The sequence below is a fragment of the Alligator sinensis genome, unplaced genomic scaffold, assembly GCF_000455745.1.
Source record: "Alligator sinensis unplaced genomic scaffold, ASM45574v1 scaffold1076_1, whole genome shotgun sequence".
Taxonomy (NCBI): domain Eukaryota; kingdom Metazoa; phylum Chordata; order Crocodylia; family Alligatoridae; genus Alligator; species Alligator sinensis.
In genome coordinates, this window is record NW_005842909.1 from 161006 (window position 1) to 177097 (window position 16092).

Below are 16092 nucleotides of genomic sequence, written 5' to 3' on the forward strand. Positions count from 1 at the left end.
TTTGTTTTTGCACAAGGTAAATCAAATATTCAAATAGGTCATATAGGGGAACTGCTCATTTTTTAGGAACCTACAAATGCATTTATTGAGTTGCTGACCTAGGTTTCAAGAATGTACGGTCCTGAAATAAGCTATTTTGAAATTCAGTGGTGGGTGGTAGGTTAGTTTTGCTTACTGTAGGATGGACTTTTTTCCTTAAGAATTGTAATGTAGATTAGTTTTCTTTAAAGGTGGAATTTGGTAAGTCTGGTGTAGATTCTGACTAACAAGTTCAGTTATTGTAATCCTGCCAGTCTGGGACATGATGCGTCTTTTACACAGTAGTTTAACATATGAAATTATGTTCTGTGCAGCTTTGAATGTATATAAAGTAGTTAAAAGCACATTGTGTTATATAAGCGGAGTTTTAATATCCTGCATGTGTATATGCTTTCCATATTTAGGTAAATAAGAACAATGCCAAACTGTGGAATAATGTGGGTCATGCATTAGAAAATGAAAAGAATTTTGAAAGAGCATTAAGATTCTTCATTCAAGCCACACATGTGCAACCAGGTAGAAATTATTGACGGGTTCTCATATATTCTGGATTTTTTTAATAGTGTTTTCAGAAATAACTTCTGCAGTAATTGTTGACCGTAACTGAATCCTGTATTTATTTGTATATCTCACACATCTTTTTCTTTAAAATTAACAATCAAAAATTGGGGTACGGGTCTTAAATGGTGGAAATTTGAGCAGTTTGTTTCAAAGTCCCAGCTTCTAAGGAGGCCATCAGAGTGGAGGCAGTCCCCCTCATGCTGCTGCAGAGAGAGGTGTCTGCTCAGCCAACAACAAACCTTCTCACAGCTGCTGCTGAATTAGGCTTTTTTATAGTTGTTACATACCATTAAGTGGCAGCTGAGAGAGGGTTAACCTTTTAGCTGGTAGGGAGTGAGGCTGACAAGGGGACACTCCCCACTCCATCTGCATGTCCAGAGCCTTCAGTCTACTGCTAGGTATGCCTCAGGGTGAGCTCATGCCATGGCAGGTCAGACACAGCTGCCTTTCTCCTTGCCCCGACCCTGATCTATTTTTCTCTTTTTTTCTTCTTTTTGCCTTCCCAAAAGAAAGTGCATGTGTATGTGCTGTGGTATGTACCATATTTGGTAGGCTTAGTCTTACCTGTAGTATGGTGAAATTATTCTTCTGTAAGGAATTTAAGGTAATAGGAGAAACAGTTTTATTGCTATCATGATTATGATTCTTTAGCTCCAGTTCACTCAGTGTCACCCAGCCATTTGATTATGGCTTTGTACTTTGCTATGTTGAAAGAGAAATTACCTCCAAAAAGCTTATGATAAGTTAGCTTCTCAGTTGCGTGTTTTCTTTCTGTTTTTAATGATCAGTTGGTTTGTTTTTTATAGTATCAAAATCAAACCTTTAAGTATTGATACAACTTACAAAAGTTCTGGAAAGAATCAATTTACTTTGATATTTCATCTTGTTATTACTCAATTATGAATTAACCTAATTGCTGTTTCTCTAAACTATAGAATCATAAAAAGTATTGCAGCTTGCATTCCTTTGTCGATAAGACATGAGATATAGGAGGTTCAGATAATTGTATAAAATTAATCTGCATCAGAAAAAGAGATCAGCATTCTCTAATAGGAATTCCTGCTTACGTCTTTGAAATATAGTTTAGGTAGATATAAAGGGTGGCTTTGTATGTTCAGTGAGGTGGACAAATCATTTTACTGTGGCCAAATCACTTTTCACCTACAGGATATGAGGATTTATTGGATCATTTCCTCTGCCTTGTTCTATGAAGTAAATATAAGAAGACCTCTAGGTTTTGCCTTGCCAGTTCAAAAACCTTTGAGTCAAAAGGGTTTTTGTTCGGTTCAAAATCCATACATAACAACCTTCTCTATCTGTATAAACTTTCTAGAAATATTTATAACTTATTATTTCATAAGTCTGTCAGAAAAAGGCCACAGCAAAACATTAATGTTCGTAAGCCAAATTGTTATTCTGTCACTACAGCTAGAACTGATCTGCTAGAAAGAGCTGTATTCATTTATATTGCATGACTTCTTAGTGCATCTTATACAGCAGGGCTGTCCAAATGATGACCCATGGACTCTGTGGTCCATGGGTCCTAGCAGTGTCCTCTTTTGCTGTCTTGCAGCAGGGGAGGGTCCAGGGGGTCTGCATGCATGTATGCTATCAATGCAACCCACAGGGTCAGGGGGCTGTGTACAGCCACTTCGGACCATACAGTGGGCAGAGGGAAATCCTGGAGGTAGTGTCCCCACAGTATTTTGTCTGTAAGATGTGTGGGTGCTGGGGTCATTGCCAAAGTTGGGTGACCCTGATGTGCAAAATCATAGGTATGTGTGTAATATTTAATCAGTAGGACACTAGGAACCCTTATTGTTTCATGTTGCAGCATTCGGTTCTTGACAATGTGACGGTTTAGCCAAGAGTCAGTTTTACTAATACGTTTGAAATAAAACCTGTCAAGATCCACTAACTGCTTATAGATAAATAATGTTCCCACAGTACTGCATATGTATTTTGTCCGTTGTCTTTTATTTCATTCTTACAAAGATAAAATAAAGGTTATCTCCTGCTTATCTTGATATAGAGACATAATTTTGTATATTCTTATAAAACTAATCTTGACTCTTTGCCTATACGCTATTTTGTTTCAGACACAATTACTGTGAAGATTTTATCACAAACAAAATCACGATAAATAGTATTGAAAATTTTTAAGTATTAAATAGAAAAAAGTATAGACTCTTTGGCTATTAAAGTTAACATTTTCCTACTTTGGGAGGGGGAGGGAATCCAATCAGAAATAGTCTACAGTATATAAGGAATTAATTATTTCCTCTGCCTTTTTCTATGAAGTAGATATAAGAAGGCCTCTTTACATTGTCTTGCCATTTCAAAAACCTTTCAAGTCAAAAGGGTTTTTGTTTGGGTCAAGATCAGTACATAATGACTTTCTCTGTCTGCAGAAACTATCTAGAAATATTTATTACTTATGTGATAAGTCTGTCACAAGACCATTCTAGCAACATATGTTCTCACAAAGACCATGTACTTTTCCCCCTAAAATAGGGGTGTGTGCGTTAAGCAGGAAAGCTGATTTTCTGCCTAGGGTTGCAGGGGCACCCTGGTTCAATTTCTGCTCTACAGTTCAGGAGCTGTGGTATTATTTTTCAGATGGCTGATAGTCAGTTGACTAAGGGCTCATTGTTCTTCACTCAATTTGTGTTAATAATTGCTTCTCCTTTTTAACAGTCTTGATCTTCCACTAATCAAGCTTTCCTTTCTTAGGGCAGTTTTGCTGTCTAATAGCTTTCCTTGTCTCTCTGTCTCAGACTCTTTTGCTCAGACTTTAACTGTTTACCAGAGACTCTTTTCAGAATCCTAAAGGAATCTTGGAGTCATTATTGACTCCAAAATGAACGTGGGCCAACAATGCGAGGTCACTGTCGGCAGGGCTAACCGGACCTTATCGTGCATCCACAGGTGAATCTCAAGTAGGGCCAAGGAGGTGATCCTCCCCCTCTACACGACACTGGTCAGGCCACAGGTGGAGTACTGTTTCCAGTTCTGGGCACCCCACTTCAAGAGGGATGTGGGCAACATTGAGAGGGTCCAGAGGAGGGCCACCCGCATGATCTGGGGACAGCAGGGCAGACCCTACAGTGAGAGGCTGTGGAACCTGAACCTGTTCAGCCTTCACAAGAGAAGGCTGAGGTGGGAACTGGTGACTGTCTATAAACTCACTACAGGGGACCAGAAGGGTTTGGGGGAGACCTTGTTTCCCCTAGCGCCCCCTGGGATAACAAGGAATAACGGCCACAACTTGTTGGAGAGTAGGTTAGATTAGACATCCGTAAGAACTACTTCACAGTTAGGGCAGCTAGGATCTAGAACCAACTTCCAAGGGAAGTGGTGCTGGCTCCTACCTTGGGGGTCTTTAAGAAAAGGCTTGATGCCTACCTGGCTGGGGTCATTTGAGCCCAGTTTTCCTCCTGCCCAGGCAGGGGGTCGGACTTGAAGATATACTAGGTCCCTTCCGACCCTACTTCTATGATTCTATGAAATGCACCCGTAGAGACTAGACTTCAGCAGCACCTAGGAATTCAGCTTTAGTTATGCAGGAAGAGGAGGGTAAATCATCTAAAGATTAGAATCTTTTCCAGCTCTGTGTATCCAGAGCTGGGGAAACCCCTTTTTTTCCCTCCATCTTTCAAAAAAGTGTCTATTATATCTGGGTGCATGTTGTATGCAAGAAAATAAGGTACAACTAGGTCAATAACAAACAGAATATTTTATCTGTTTTCCAAGAGGCATCTCAAATGCTCATCTGTCTCTCAGTTAAATTATTGTATAATCTCAGAGTCCTAGCTGTTCAGAAGAACACTGTGCTAGATGCTGTGCAAAGAATAAGACAGATAAAAGGCATGAATATTTAACACTATTCATGGATCATAATTTTATAAACTCTTATTTATAAAAGTTATGAAACATGAATGGAATGTCAAATGCATTCTCTTTTTTTATTTAAGATGATATTGGTGCCCATATGAATGTAGGAAGAACTTATAAAAATTTAAACAAAACGAAAGAAGCTGAAGAATCATACATGATTGCTAAATCACTGATGCCACAGGTAAGTAGTAATGGTTTTTTAAAAATACTCACCATCCAGAGAAGCTTCTCAGACTTGTTTTAGATTGACTGTAGTACAGGAAATGTATCTATTGTTTCCTCATTTTGAGTGTAGACTTGTAATATTTTTGATTATTTCAGGAAAGTTTTATTTTTTTCTCTTTTAAGTGTTGCAGTCTAATTTAAAATCATATTAGGTTTACACTTGTTTGTTAAAGTGTGGATTTTTAAAAATCTTTACTTTATTATTGATGCTTCATCCCCGATTTGACAAAAATAAATAGGATGTTCCATTTTGTATGTGTTGTTTCTAGTAATTTTATTTTGGTTACCCTGCACTAGAATGCAATACTGTTTATTTCCAAAGTTTGAAGAGAGAATTTACATAGAAAAGCCTTTGTTAATATTTTAACAAATAGATACTTTCAAAAATCTCATTAAAAAAAATTAGCGGCTTCACATTACCCTTTCCAGTCTACTTCCCAAAATTCTGTTTAGGGAATATTACTTATATTGTGTTGTTTTTTAAATGATACCAGAGTGTCAAGCTACGAACATGTTGTTAAAATCTTTGTGCATAAAGCATGAACATAGAAGATATTGAGGATCTGATACAACTTAAACCCTAGGGCGCACTGTTAATGTCACTCTAAATAGCATTGTGTGGCTCCTTTAGGAACCAGACTAGCATTAGGATGGATATCTTAAACCTAAAGTTAATTTCTTTTTCTGACAGATGGTTGACTAGTTGGTGCATGTATTGGTTTTTGGATTTGGTCAGTTCCTAGTGAAAGGTTAGGAAGAGTTTTTCATGGGGCTTTTTATTGCTTGATAAGTATCTGATATCATCCAGTTATGTTATTAGACTACTCTTCTGCGTAGAAAAAATTGTCAGTTCTAACTTAAATTTAGTGTTGCAATTTGTAACTGATGGGTAAATCAATATGAATGTTGGTTTTTTCAGTTAAATTCCTGGTATGTCAAATGACTCTTATTTTGGGGGGAAAAGAGAGGGAATGATGATTGCCATTTATTCTGATGACTTATAGTTTCAAATATGTATTTTGTTTCCAGTAAAAGCAATTGTTGATGTGGCAGTGTAAGCTATTACAAATATACCAGGTTACCTTGGTGATTTAATAAAATTTAAAAATTAATTTAATACATATAACTATACTCATCCTTCTGAGTTAACTTCCATTAATTCATTTTTTGGCGTATTTCATAATATTTTTCCAGATTATTCCAGGTAAAAAGTATGCAGCACGAGTTGCTCCTAATCATCTAAATGTTTATATAAACCTTGCAAACTTGATTCGGACAAATGAGTCTCGCCTTGAAGAAGCAGATCAATTGTATCGACAAGCAATTAGTATGAGGCCAGATTTCAAGCAGGCTTACATTAGCAGGTATTTCTGTTAATTTTGAAGTTTTATTCTTCAAAATATACAAAAGTCTATTTGCCATTACCAAGCACTAATGGTTTATTTACCTAATATCGTGGCATTAGTTGTGAGCTGTTTAGAAATATAAGAAGTATCAGCCACTCCTTAAGTGAAGAGGATAAAATTTTGTTGGTGGTAGTTAAGTAGTCAGTTATCCATCATTTTTATCGTAAGTCGTGACCTTTTGCTATATAAAGTTTGTTTCCGGGGACGTTGTGCAATGGAATGATTATATAACTGTGTAATCATGTTGCTTTAAAAGATATTTGTTCCTGGTGTACTTTTTCACTGTGCCGTGAAGTTGGCAGGTGGTTCAAATGGGCAGCAACCTTCCAAAATGCTCTAATGACTTCTAAAGTCCTCAGATTGAACCTTTCCTTCATGAAAATCCTGTTCATCACCAAGGGCCCTACATTTAAGAAAACAAACTACAAAAACTTTTAATGTGTCCTTAACATGTTGACACGAGTTATTCTGGTTTGTCAACAGGGGTGAATTACTACTAAAAATGAATAAACCTTTGAAAGCTAAAGAAGCATATCTGAGAGCTCTGGAATTGGACCAAACTAATGCAGACTTGTGGTACAATTTGGCAATTGTTTTTATTGAGCTAAAAGATCCAACGGAAGCTCTGAAGAACTTCAACCAAGCATTAGAATTGAATCCTAAGCATAAGCTCGCATTGTTCAACTCTGCACTATTAATGCAAGAATCTGGTATGTTGGTTAGTTACAAGTAGGTAATGTAGTTTTTCATTTACAACATGCAACTATTTGGCCTCTTAATGAATTCTGATTTGCCGTCTTGAGAAAATAGCAAATCGTGGTATCTTTTTCGCAAAGCCTGCTTTAAGAGAAGATAGTTGAGAGAGGATTTACTGTTTATAATTTTCTCTGTGCACTTATCTGGAACATATAGAATATCTACAGTATAATTATTCGCATACCTCATCTGATACACGTACTTCTTTTTAAGACTTCATTGATTTTTTTTTATACTGTAATGTATTGTTTTAAGCATATAGGGCACATCCACACATACAGGCATGTGTGCTTGCAGCAGCTCAAATAGAAGCAGTGCAAATTTGAGCCAGGGCTTTTTTTCCTCAGCACACATCCCTGGACATGCACTTTGGTGCGGTGCAAGTTGTCTCACTTGGGGCAAAATAACCCTGCCTGGCTCCTCCCAGATCTGCAGCCAGGGGGAGCTAGAGCCTGGGACCAGCACCTGTGGTCCCCCCGCCCCCTCATTACCAGCATGGAGCCCAGGTCCCCCTGCGGCTGGCACACTGCCTGCCCTGCATGGGCAGGCAGCATGCTTCAGCACCAGGGCAAGGGCCAGCCATAGAGACGCTCTGGCTGGCTGCCAGAGTAGCTCTCTGGAGGACCTGAGGCTCCATTGCCTCAGGGCATGGTCAGGGACCATGCCCTTGCCCGCTTTTTTCAGCCGGAGTTATTTTTGACCCATGGATATCCAAGCGTCTAATTTTGCCTCCACACTGCAAATTTGCAGCACAGGGGACTTTTTTTGTTCCCGCACATGCTTCTTGCAGCATCTCAAAGGAGTTTGAGATGCTGCAAGAGGCACATGCATGCTTGTCTGAATGCACCCATAAAATATACATAAAATCCTCATTTCAAACAGTTTTTCTAAAATGTTACTAGATGCATTTTTCATATAATTTTGATTACTGCATTGAGCTTTATATCTGGCCCTAAAAAGCAGGTACATCTCTTGCATATATTCTTCTGTAATGTTACTAACATAAATCCAAATAGGGTAAAAATTCTCTTAGAAATTCAACTGTCTCTACCTACATTATATGGCAAAATTACTACTTATAGATTTTACTGTTTGCGGGAGGGCAGGGATAATGAGCACATAGGATATTTATATAGTTGAGGTCTGATCCTACGCTAAAATATGCATAGTGGAATATTTATGAAGGTTATCATAAGCCACAAGCTAGTTCTCATTCTAACGTAATCAGACCCAAATTTTTTTACAGTATTTGTTCTAGAAGTAAAACGTTATATTTGACCGAATGAAGCACAGGAACGTTAAAAAAAATTAGTTATCAAAGTTACAGAACTTTGTATTTGATATTTTCATGGAAAATATTTTAGCTGGGCTTTGAGGTCAGCCTTGATAATTTCATGTTCCACTCTTTCAAATCTATTAATCTATTTTTTAACAAGAAAATGACATCTGCCATGCTGTTTTCTGTGAGAGATCTTTGTCCAAATTGACCTTTTCTCTTCATTCTATTACCTTACATCATGTGCAAAAAGCCCTCTTCTCGAACTTGTAGAGATGCTGTTATTTGTATCTACCAAAACATAATCTTATTCAACAGGAAATAGTGGTGTTATGTAACTAGTACTTTATATACGACTTTTACTATTCTGAGTAAAGTACCATTAAACACCTATCACTGTTTTGTTTTTCTTGAATATTTTAATTTTTTATCACTGAATAATGTTATGTTTTTAGTTTTGGGTTATATGTGGATATTCATAAGAGTTCTGGAATTTAACTTTTTCTGTCCCTTTAGGTGATGCCAGGGTCAGACCTGAAGCTAAACAAAGGCTGTTAAATTATGTGAAGGAAGAACCACAGGATGCAAATGGCTACTTCAATTTGGGTATGTTGGCTATGGATGACAAAAAGGATACTGAAGCAGAGACTTGGATGAAGAAAGCCATAAAATTACAACCAAACTTTCGAAGTGCTTTGTTTAATCTGGCACTTCTTTATTCTCAGACTTCGAAGGAGCTAATAGCTTTGCCAGTCCTGGAAGAGCTGTTGAGATACTACCCTGATCATACCAAAGGTCTGATATTAAAGGGAGACATTTTAATGAACCAAAAGAAAGATATAAGTGGAGCTAAGAAGTGTTTTAAAAAAATTCTGGAATTGGATCCCAACAATGTTCAAGGAAAACATAATCTCTGTGTAGTTTATTTTGAAGAACGAGATTTAATAAAAGCAGAAAAATGTTTGGTTGAGACGCTAGCATTAGCACCGCATGAAGAATATATTCAACGCCATCTGAACATAGTCAGAAGTAAAATTGCATCTCTTGCTGCTCCAGAACAGTCAACAGTTCCAGCAGATGGAACTGCAGCTGTAGGGGGGAAAAAAATTGCGTTTGAAAACTTGAAAGTAGTAAAAAATGAACAAAAAAACACCCAGACAATTAGTAATAAAAACAAAGGACAGTCAAAAAGCAAAAAACGAATAGAAAAAAACAATGCAGACAAAGAGACTCAAAAAAAATCTACTAAAGAAATCAAAGACATTGAAAAAAAAAGAGTAGCTGCTTTGAAAAGACTAGAAGAGATTGAACGTATATTAAATGGTGAATAGCTTTTTATCATTTTACAATAGAGAAAGGGGTGGACACTACTTCAATTATTATGTGATATTTGATCAAAGTGAAAGGTAGGCCTGGTGCTTTGAAAATGGAAAGAATATTGACAGTATATCATTAATGAGCAACAGAAGGCTACTTTACTAAACAATCTGTTAAGAAGTCCATAGATTTTAATAAACTTTTTGAGTCAAGGGTTGAGCATGGTATAATACAGCAATCTTCCAATGGTGAAAAATGGCATTCTAACACTAAGATGTTAGTGCAAGAAATTCAATAACACTTTTAAAAGAAGCAGCAAAAGTTGAATGGAGAATTTAATTGGGTAAACAAGATGCACTGCTGGTTTTTTCTGTATAACCTTTTTTAAGAACTATTTTTCTGAAATTCAGTTTACATGTCAGCCATTGGAGTCTTCTAGATCTTCACTATGCATTTAACCTTTTTCTTTGCATTATCAGTGTTCTAGAGCTTAACAGAGTAAATAAAAATAACACTGGCTGTAGCGTATGTGTAGTAGGTAATCTTTCAGATTCTACAGGCTGATGAAACAAGAAGTTAAAATAATCATTGCAGTTGTTTCCAAATATAGAGTAATACACTAAACTTTATGTGCTTTTCATTTACAAGAAATGAGTTGTCCCACTTATCTAACTGATCAAAACAAATCTTATGGTGCTCTCATGATACTTTACTAAATGTTTTCTTTTGGGGGAAAAAAAAGTTTATCCATCTTAACTTCCAGTAAGCTGGTTGGTTTTGTTGGGTTTTTTCCCACCCCTAAAAATCATTGTATATCAAAAGTCTGGGGTTTTCTTTCTGTTTACTAAAACAGTTTGTAGGACACTGACTAATGCACAGTAACCAGCATGCTGCTGAGAAGCCCATGCTGCATTTGTATTGATGATGTATATGGATTGATTTCTTGGTGTAGTATCTCTTCCTTTTGTATAGTAAGCTGGCTTTACTATTTGCAGTCATTGGAACAGTGTTTCTAGTCTTCCCACTTTAAAACATTTTTAAATGATTTACCACTATTTAAGGTGGCATCATAATAAGCCACTAAATTTAGCACTGTTTAACATAAAAAAAAATGTAATTTCTGATTTACTTCCAACTGCTACGATCTGTCGTTGTTTTGTCACAGATGAAGTGTGTGAATTTTTTTATTAAATATTTATTTTGACTACTGAATTTCTAAAATTTCCATTTCCATTTTGCTCACAATGCATCCATTTAATTTCTTGCCTGAAAATTATGATGTTGACTTCATGGTTGCATTTATCCTTGTGATTATGCATATGGTTTCATTTTTAAAGCATTGTTGAAAACCTGATGTTCCTTATTTTGATTTACTGTAACTATGGGAAATTAGAAGTAGCATAAGAATCAGGATAGTTTGATAACATTTTAACTGATCTGAAACTGTGACTTAATCTGTTATACAAATCTCCATATTTATTTCAAATAATACTTACTTAAGAGCAAGCTTCACAACAGTTTGCATTTGTTTTGGCTGGTTAGGGGTTTCTTGTGTGTTTTTGTTGTTCTTTTTGTTTTTCTTTTTGGTTGCATTTTGTGATTTTATGGTTTTAAAAAGTTAGTGGTTTTCCTGTTACATTGCATTGTTTTATTGGTTAGGAGGCAGCTCAGCTTTTTGTTTCTGATTAACCTTCTGACATGCTCAAAAGTAAAGAGCAAAAATATTTAATTTGTTTTGTAGGCTGATTTTTTTTTTTTTTTTTTTAAACCAAACTCTTAAATAAAACTTTAGTTTAACAAATCATCTTCTATTTTATTAACCTCAAGTTTTAGCCTTTAGGTCAAACAGGAAGAAATCACCATATGCACTCAACAGTGGACTGTAAGTGTTTTTCAGAGGACCATAAATTTCCTTTTTTGTACACTAAATGTGATTGCGGTGCATCCCCCCAAGCCCCTTTTCCCTCTCCCTACTGCAGTAAAACCTTTGAAAGCCTGTCCTTGAAGTCAGATTCATACTGTACTAAAATAGAATGGATATAAGTGAGGTTGCATGCATCTTCTTATTCCTTGGAATTAAATGAAAGAAATAGTATTGCATTATTTTCCACAAAGTACTAGGCCTCCCATGTCTGTGTCTAGGATTAGCATCATCATGTCATGTTACCCCCAACCCCCTCTTAGTGCAACATGACCTAACGATGGTAGCGAAGGAGCCACCATGAGTTGAAGCCTTTATAATATATTAAGGTAGAGGTTTTCAACCTTTTTTAACAAGTGTATCCCTTTGGTCTCAGAGTTTCAGCTCATGTACCCTTTTATATTTTTTTTCTTGTTTTAAAGGTGGGGAGCAGATACAGGACCCTGCAGTGAGGGAGGGAGGGAGTGGGGCTGGGGCAGGGACAAGCACTGCATAGATGGAGGGAGAAAAAAAATATTTGAGGGGGCTGAGCACACCCCCCAGCAGGCAAGTCTGTGAAGGAAGGGGGGGGGAAGGGCCATAGGGTGGGGCAGATCAAAGCCCCCGTGGTGAGGGAGGGAGTGGGGTACAAGCAGGGCAGGGGGTGAGTGGGGACCTGGCCCAGGGCTGCAGGGGCCTTGATCTGCGCCACCATGGTGGTGAGGGATGGAGTGGGGCTGGGGATCAAGAGGGTGAATCATTCACCTCTAACCTACTTCCTCCTGCACTGTGGAGATTGTCCCATGACCTGGCTCAGCCAGGGCCCCATCCACTGTGAATAGGGCCCCGGCCAGGCTGGGTCATGAATCAATCAGAACAACTGGAGTCCAGTGGTGCTCACCAGCAGTGGGAGCCTCTCCTCCCACCCCCCCCCCCCCCCCCCACACCCCACACCCTGGGATGTGCAGAACATGCCATGAAAGCAGCACACACACACACACACACACACACACACACCTCTGGACAAGCCACTGGCATCCCAATTGTCCCGCAAGGGGAGCGGGAATCTCGCTGCTATGCACACACCTGGGTGGGCATGGGGGGGTGTGTGCCCAACAGATCTGCGTGGGGGGCGGGGCAGGCTGTGGGCCTGTGGCAGGGCTGCACTGTGCTCTTTCCAAGGGGAGCTGGGCCAGGCTGCACTCAGGGTGGGCAGAGGTGGCGCTGGGAGTGGAGCTATACCGCGGGCTGCAGCCACCCCAAAATTTGCCATAGTCCCCATCCCAACCCCCTCCTAGTGCAATCTGGCCCAACACTCCTTCCAGGAACAGCCTGGTGCTGCCCTGGCCCCAGCCCACAGTGGCCCACAGCCTGCCCTGCTCTGCATGCTGATCTGGGGGCATGCACCTCCCCATGCCCTCCTGTGGATGCATGTACCGATCTTTCCCGTGGCTGGTCGCAGCTCCATGGGCTGCTGATGAGCCTTGTGCCCGGCCAGTCATGTACCACTGGGAGCAGACACAACCCCTTCTCCGCCCTTCTGCCATTCAGACCCGTGCAGCTCCCCTGTAAGGGAGGGCGGGAACATGCCGCAGTGCGCTGTGTGAGGCTGGCAGCGCCCAGTGCGTCCCTCCCCTGGGTAAGGCAAATGCACTGGAGGAGACGCCACCACCATGCCCTGGGACGTGCTCTGTCCCCACCTGCACGCCATGCCCCTGCATACCCACTACAATCTTTCTAAGTACCCTTGGAGGTACGCATACCCCCAGTTGGCAACCGCTGTATTAAGGACTCCTGTGAGACAGACTCTAGCTTTTATGGGGTTTTTCAGGTGGTGCAGTCACAGTAGTCTTCCTTTGTATGTTCTTCTTTTCCTCTGGGGTTTTACAATTGAAATGTCTGATATGGGCCACAATGAGCCATATTTCCCATCCAGAGTAGACCATATTTAAACATGCAACTTAAAGGCTAGTTGATGTGTAAAATCTAATGTTTGAAATATTTTTTCCTATATTATACTTTATTCCTCAAGAATACTGTAAGAGTGGAATATTTTTAGTGAGTTCCTATATAGGTTATAAGCTTCATGATGCTTCTGTTCTCAGATCTGACTTCAGCTTAGCTTAGTATCTAAAGAAAGCCATTCATTGTTTAGCAAAATATGTACCCACCCAGGATTTTTATTACTCAGACTTCTGTCTTGGACAATAGCTTTATTCATGTAAGCAACTGTGGTATGGTAGTGAGGTGTCAAGTAGGAGAGAAATAACCCACCAGAGGAGAAGGGGTTAAGTATGCCAGGACAATTTAGAACAGATTGAATTTTATTAGTAGATTTTTAGAACTATGCATCCAAAAAGATGAGAGAGCCAGTAGGAAAATACAAATCGCCCAAACGAGGGAGTAATATAAGAGGGATGGGGGTGAGGAGGGGAATATAACTAGATTACAGAAAATACAATGTTAGCCAACTAACCCCAGGACTGAGAGAGGCGAATGGGGGAGGGGAAGGGGGTTTGCAACGCTCAGAGAAAGGGAGATGCACACAAACCCATACAATGGTCAGCAATGGTGGGAGAAGTAGGTTGACGAAGGTTTCTCAGTCCGTATAGAGTCTTATCATGGGGGTCCTCTTTGGGTGGAACGGGGTGGTCCATTGCTGAAGATTCCTCTGGAAGTGAAGTCTATCAGGTGCAGAGGGGGGGTTCAGGTGGTCCCCTCTGGGTCCAGTCTGGTGGTGGTCAGTGTACTGGCAGTGGCCTGTGATGTGCTCCGCATAGATGTCACGGGACCAGCAGATCGTGTCAGACACCATGAGGCAGCACAACAGCTTGATGTAGCGGCAGGAGACTCTGCAGGCACGCAGGACGGTCTTGTTGCTGGGGTCCCAGGCTCCAAGCATTCCCATGATGTGCGCATCGACCATCACGTCATAGCCGTAGCACCTTAGGGTGTCGGCCAGTTGGGCATACTTGTCCCACTTGCGAGCCTGAGCGTCAGTGAAGGCTCGGCGTCGGTTCTCGAAGGGGATGGTCACATCCACGATCACAATCTTCTTGGCCTCTTCATTCATGATCGTGATGTAGTAATCTCAACTCTTACCTAGAATACTTACCCATGTCTCCCTTAGCATTCTTACTTTTCTCCTAGTATTGATTACTTGTCACATCATTGCCACAGCACTTGCTTACATGGAAAAGCATTAATTTGGGAAAGAATTCATACTTTTGCAACTAAACTATTTCATAACTAGAATCAAGGACAGGAGAGCAGGCATCATATGACCAGCCTTTCTCTGCAGACCCCTATGAAGTGTATGTCACACTTAGAGAATCTCTGTTATCTTTCATTGTGAGATAATTATGGAAATAGTGGTTGGCACATGGCACTTCTTGAACGTTAAACCTGCTGTCTGTCTCAGACTAGTGGTAAAAACAAGATTAGGTTTAGTTCCATCTACAGTATTCCTAGCTTACATCTGAGAGGTAATTCTACCTGACCTAGCCAGGTAGTGGGACATTTGAGCTCGCCAAGCAGAAGGAATTAAGTGTTTATCCATCTAGTTTAAGCAACTAGTTCCATCCAGTTCCTCTGCCCCACAAACCTCAAGAGATGTTCTAGAAACCAGGGGCCGCATCCTTTTGCTGTTCCATCTGCACTCCTGTGACTGAAGGAAAAAAAATCATATAAACACTTATCTGCATGGAAGCATTCTAGAAAAGCAAAGCAGCTAGAAAAACATGTTAAAAAACAATTCTCTAAAAAAGCAGTGGCTTAATTTTTTTTTGTTTTTGTAAAGCCATTATGCTCCTTCTTTATGCTTGAAGTACTTCCACTTTGAAAGGGATGAGTTATTTTTGGGTTTGTGTACTTGAGGAATTGAGCCAGTTTTAAAATGAAGGCTTTGGGTATATGTTTTCCCTGATAATTTCTTAAAAAAATGTTCAAAGTGCGGGTACAACCAACACACAGGGTTGAAGCCATAAGTCTGTTTAGAATCATAGAAAACTAGGATTGGAAGGGACCTCTGGAGGTCATCTAGTCCTAGTGGTTCTCAACCTATTTGTACCAGGACCCATTCGTAAACATCAATGGCCAGTCCTGGCCAGTGTCCCTGACTCCCAACCCACTTCCACCCCCAGGCCCCTGTGTGTGGGGCAGGAGATGGATGTGTGGGGTAGGAGGAGCCCCAAGCAGCCTCTCACAGGCTGGAACTTGTAACCTGTAAGGGAAAAGCCACGGTTTCCCACTTTTTCTTCTTTAAAGGAAAATCCATTTTTAAAGTTTTTTCGCGACCCTTTCATATATTCTTGAGACACACTTTTGGGTCACAACCTATGGGTTGAGAAACGCTGTTCTAATCCAACCCCCTGCTCAAAGCAGAGTCATCCCACCCAAGGCTTTGTCTAGCCAGATCTTAAAACCTCCAAGGATGGAGACTCCAAACCTTTCTAGGTAACCTGTTCCAGTGTTTTACTACCTTCCTAGTGAGAACTTTTTTCTTACTATCTAACCTAAACCTCCCTTGCTGCAACTTGAGACCACTGCTCCTTGTTCTGTCATCTGCCATCACTGAGAATAGTCTAGCTCCATCCTCTTTCAACCCCCTCCTGCAGGTAGTTGAAGACTGCTATTAAATCCCCTATCAGTCTTCTCTTCTCCAGACTAAATACACCCAATTCTCTCAGTCTCTCTTCAGAAGTCAGGTGCCCTAG

General features: G+C 40.0%; 1 protein-coding gene across 5 annotated transcripts in view; it reads left to right on the forward strand.

Annotated features, from left to right (window-relative positions):
* TMTC3 (transmembrane and tetratricopeptide repeat containing 3) overlaps positions 1-11467 on the forward strand; it is a 65575-nt gene extending 54108 nt beyond the window's left edge. For all 5 annotated transcript variants that reach the window (XM_006036043.3, XM_006036045.3, XM_006036044.3 and 2 more), the window contains exons 12-16: positions 444-555; positions 4575-4678; positions 5917-6086; positions 6612-6838; positions 8677-11467. In XM_006036043.3, coding sequence (XP_006036105.1) covers positions 444-555; positions 4575-4678; positions 5917-6086; positions 6612-6838; positions 8677-9491 — 1428 coding nt within the window. In that variant the 3' untranslated portion in view covers positions 9492-11467. The remainder of the gene's footprint in view (positions 1-443; positions 556-4574; positions 4679-5916; positions 6087-6611; positions 6839-8676) is intronic.
* Positions 11468-16092: the final 4625 nt, after the last annotated feature.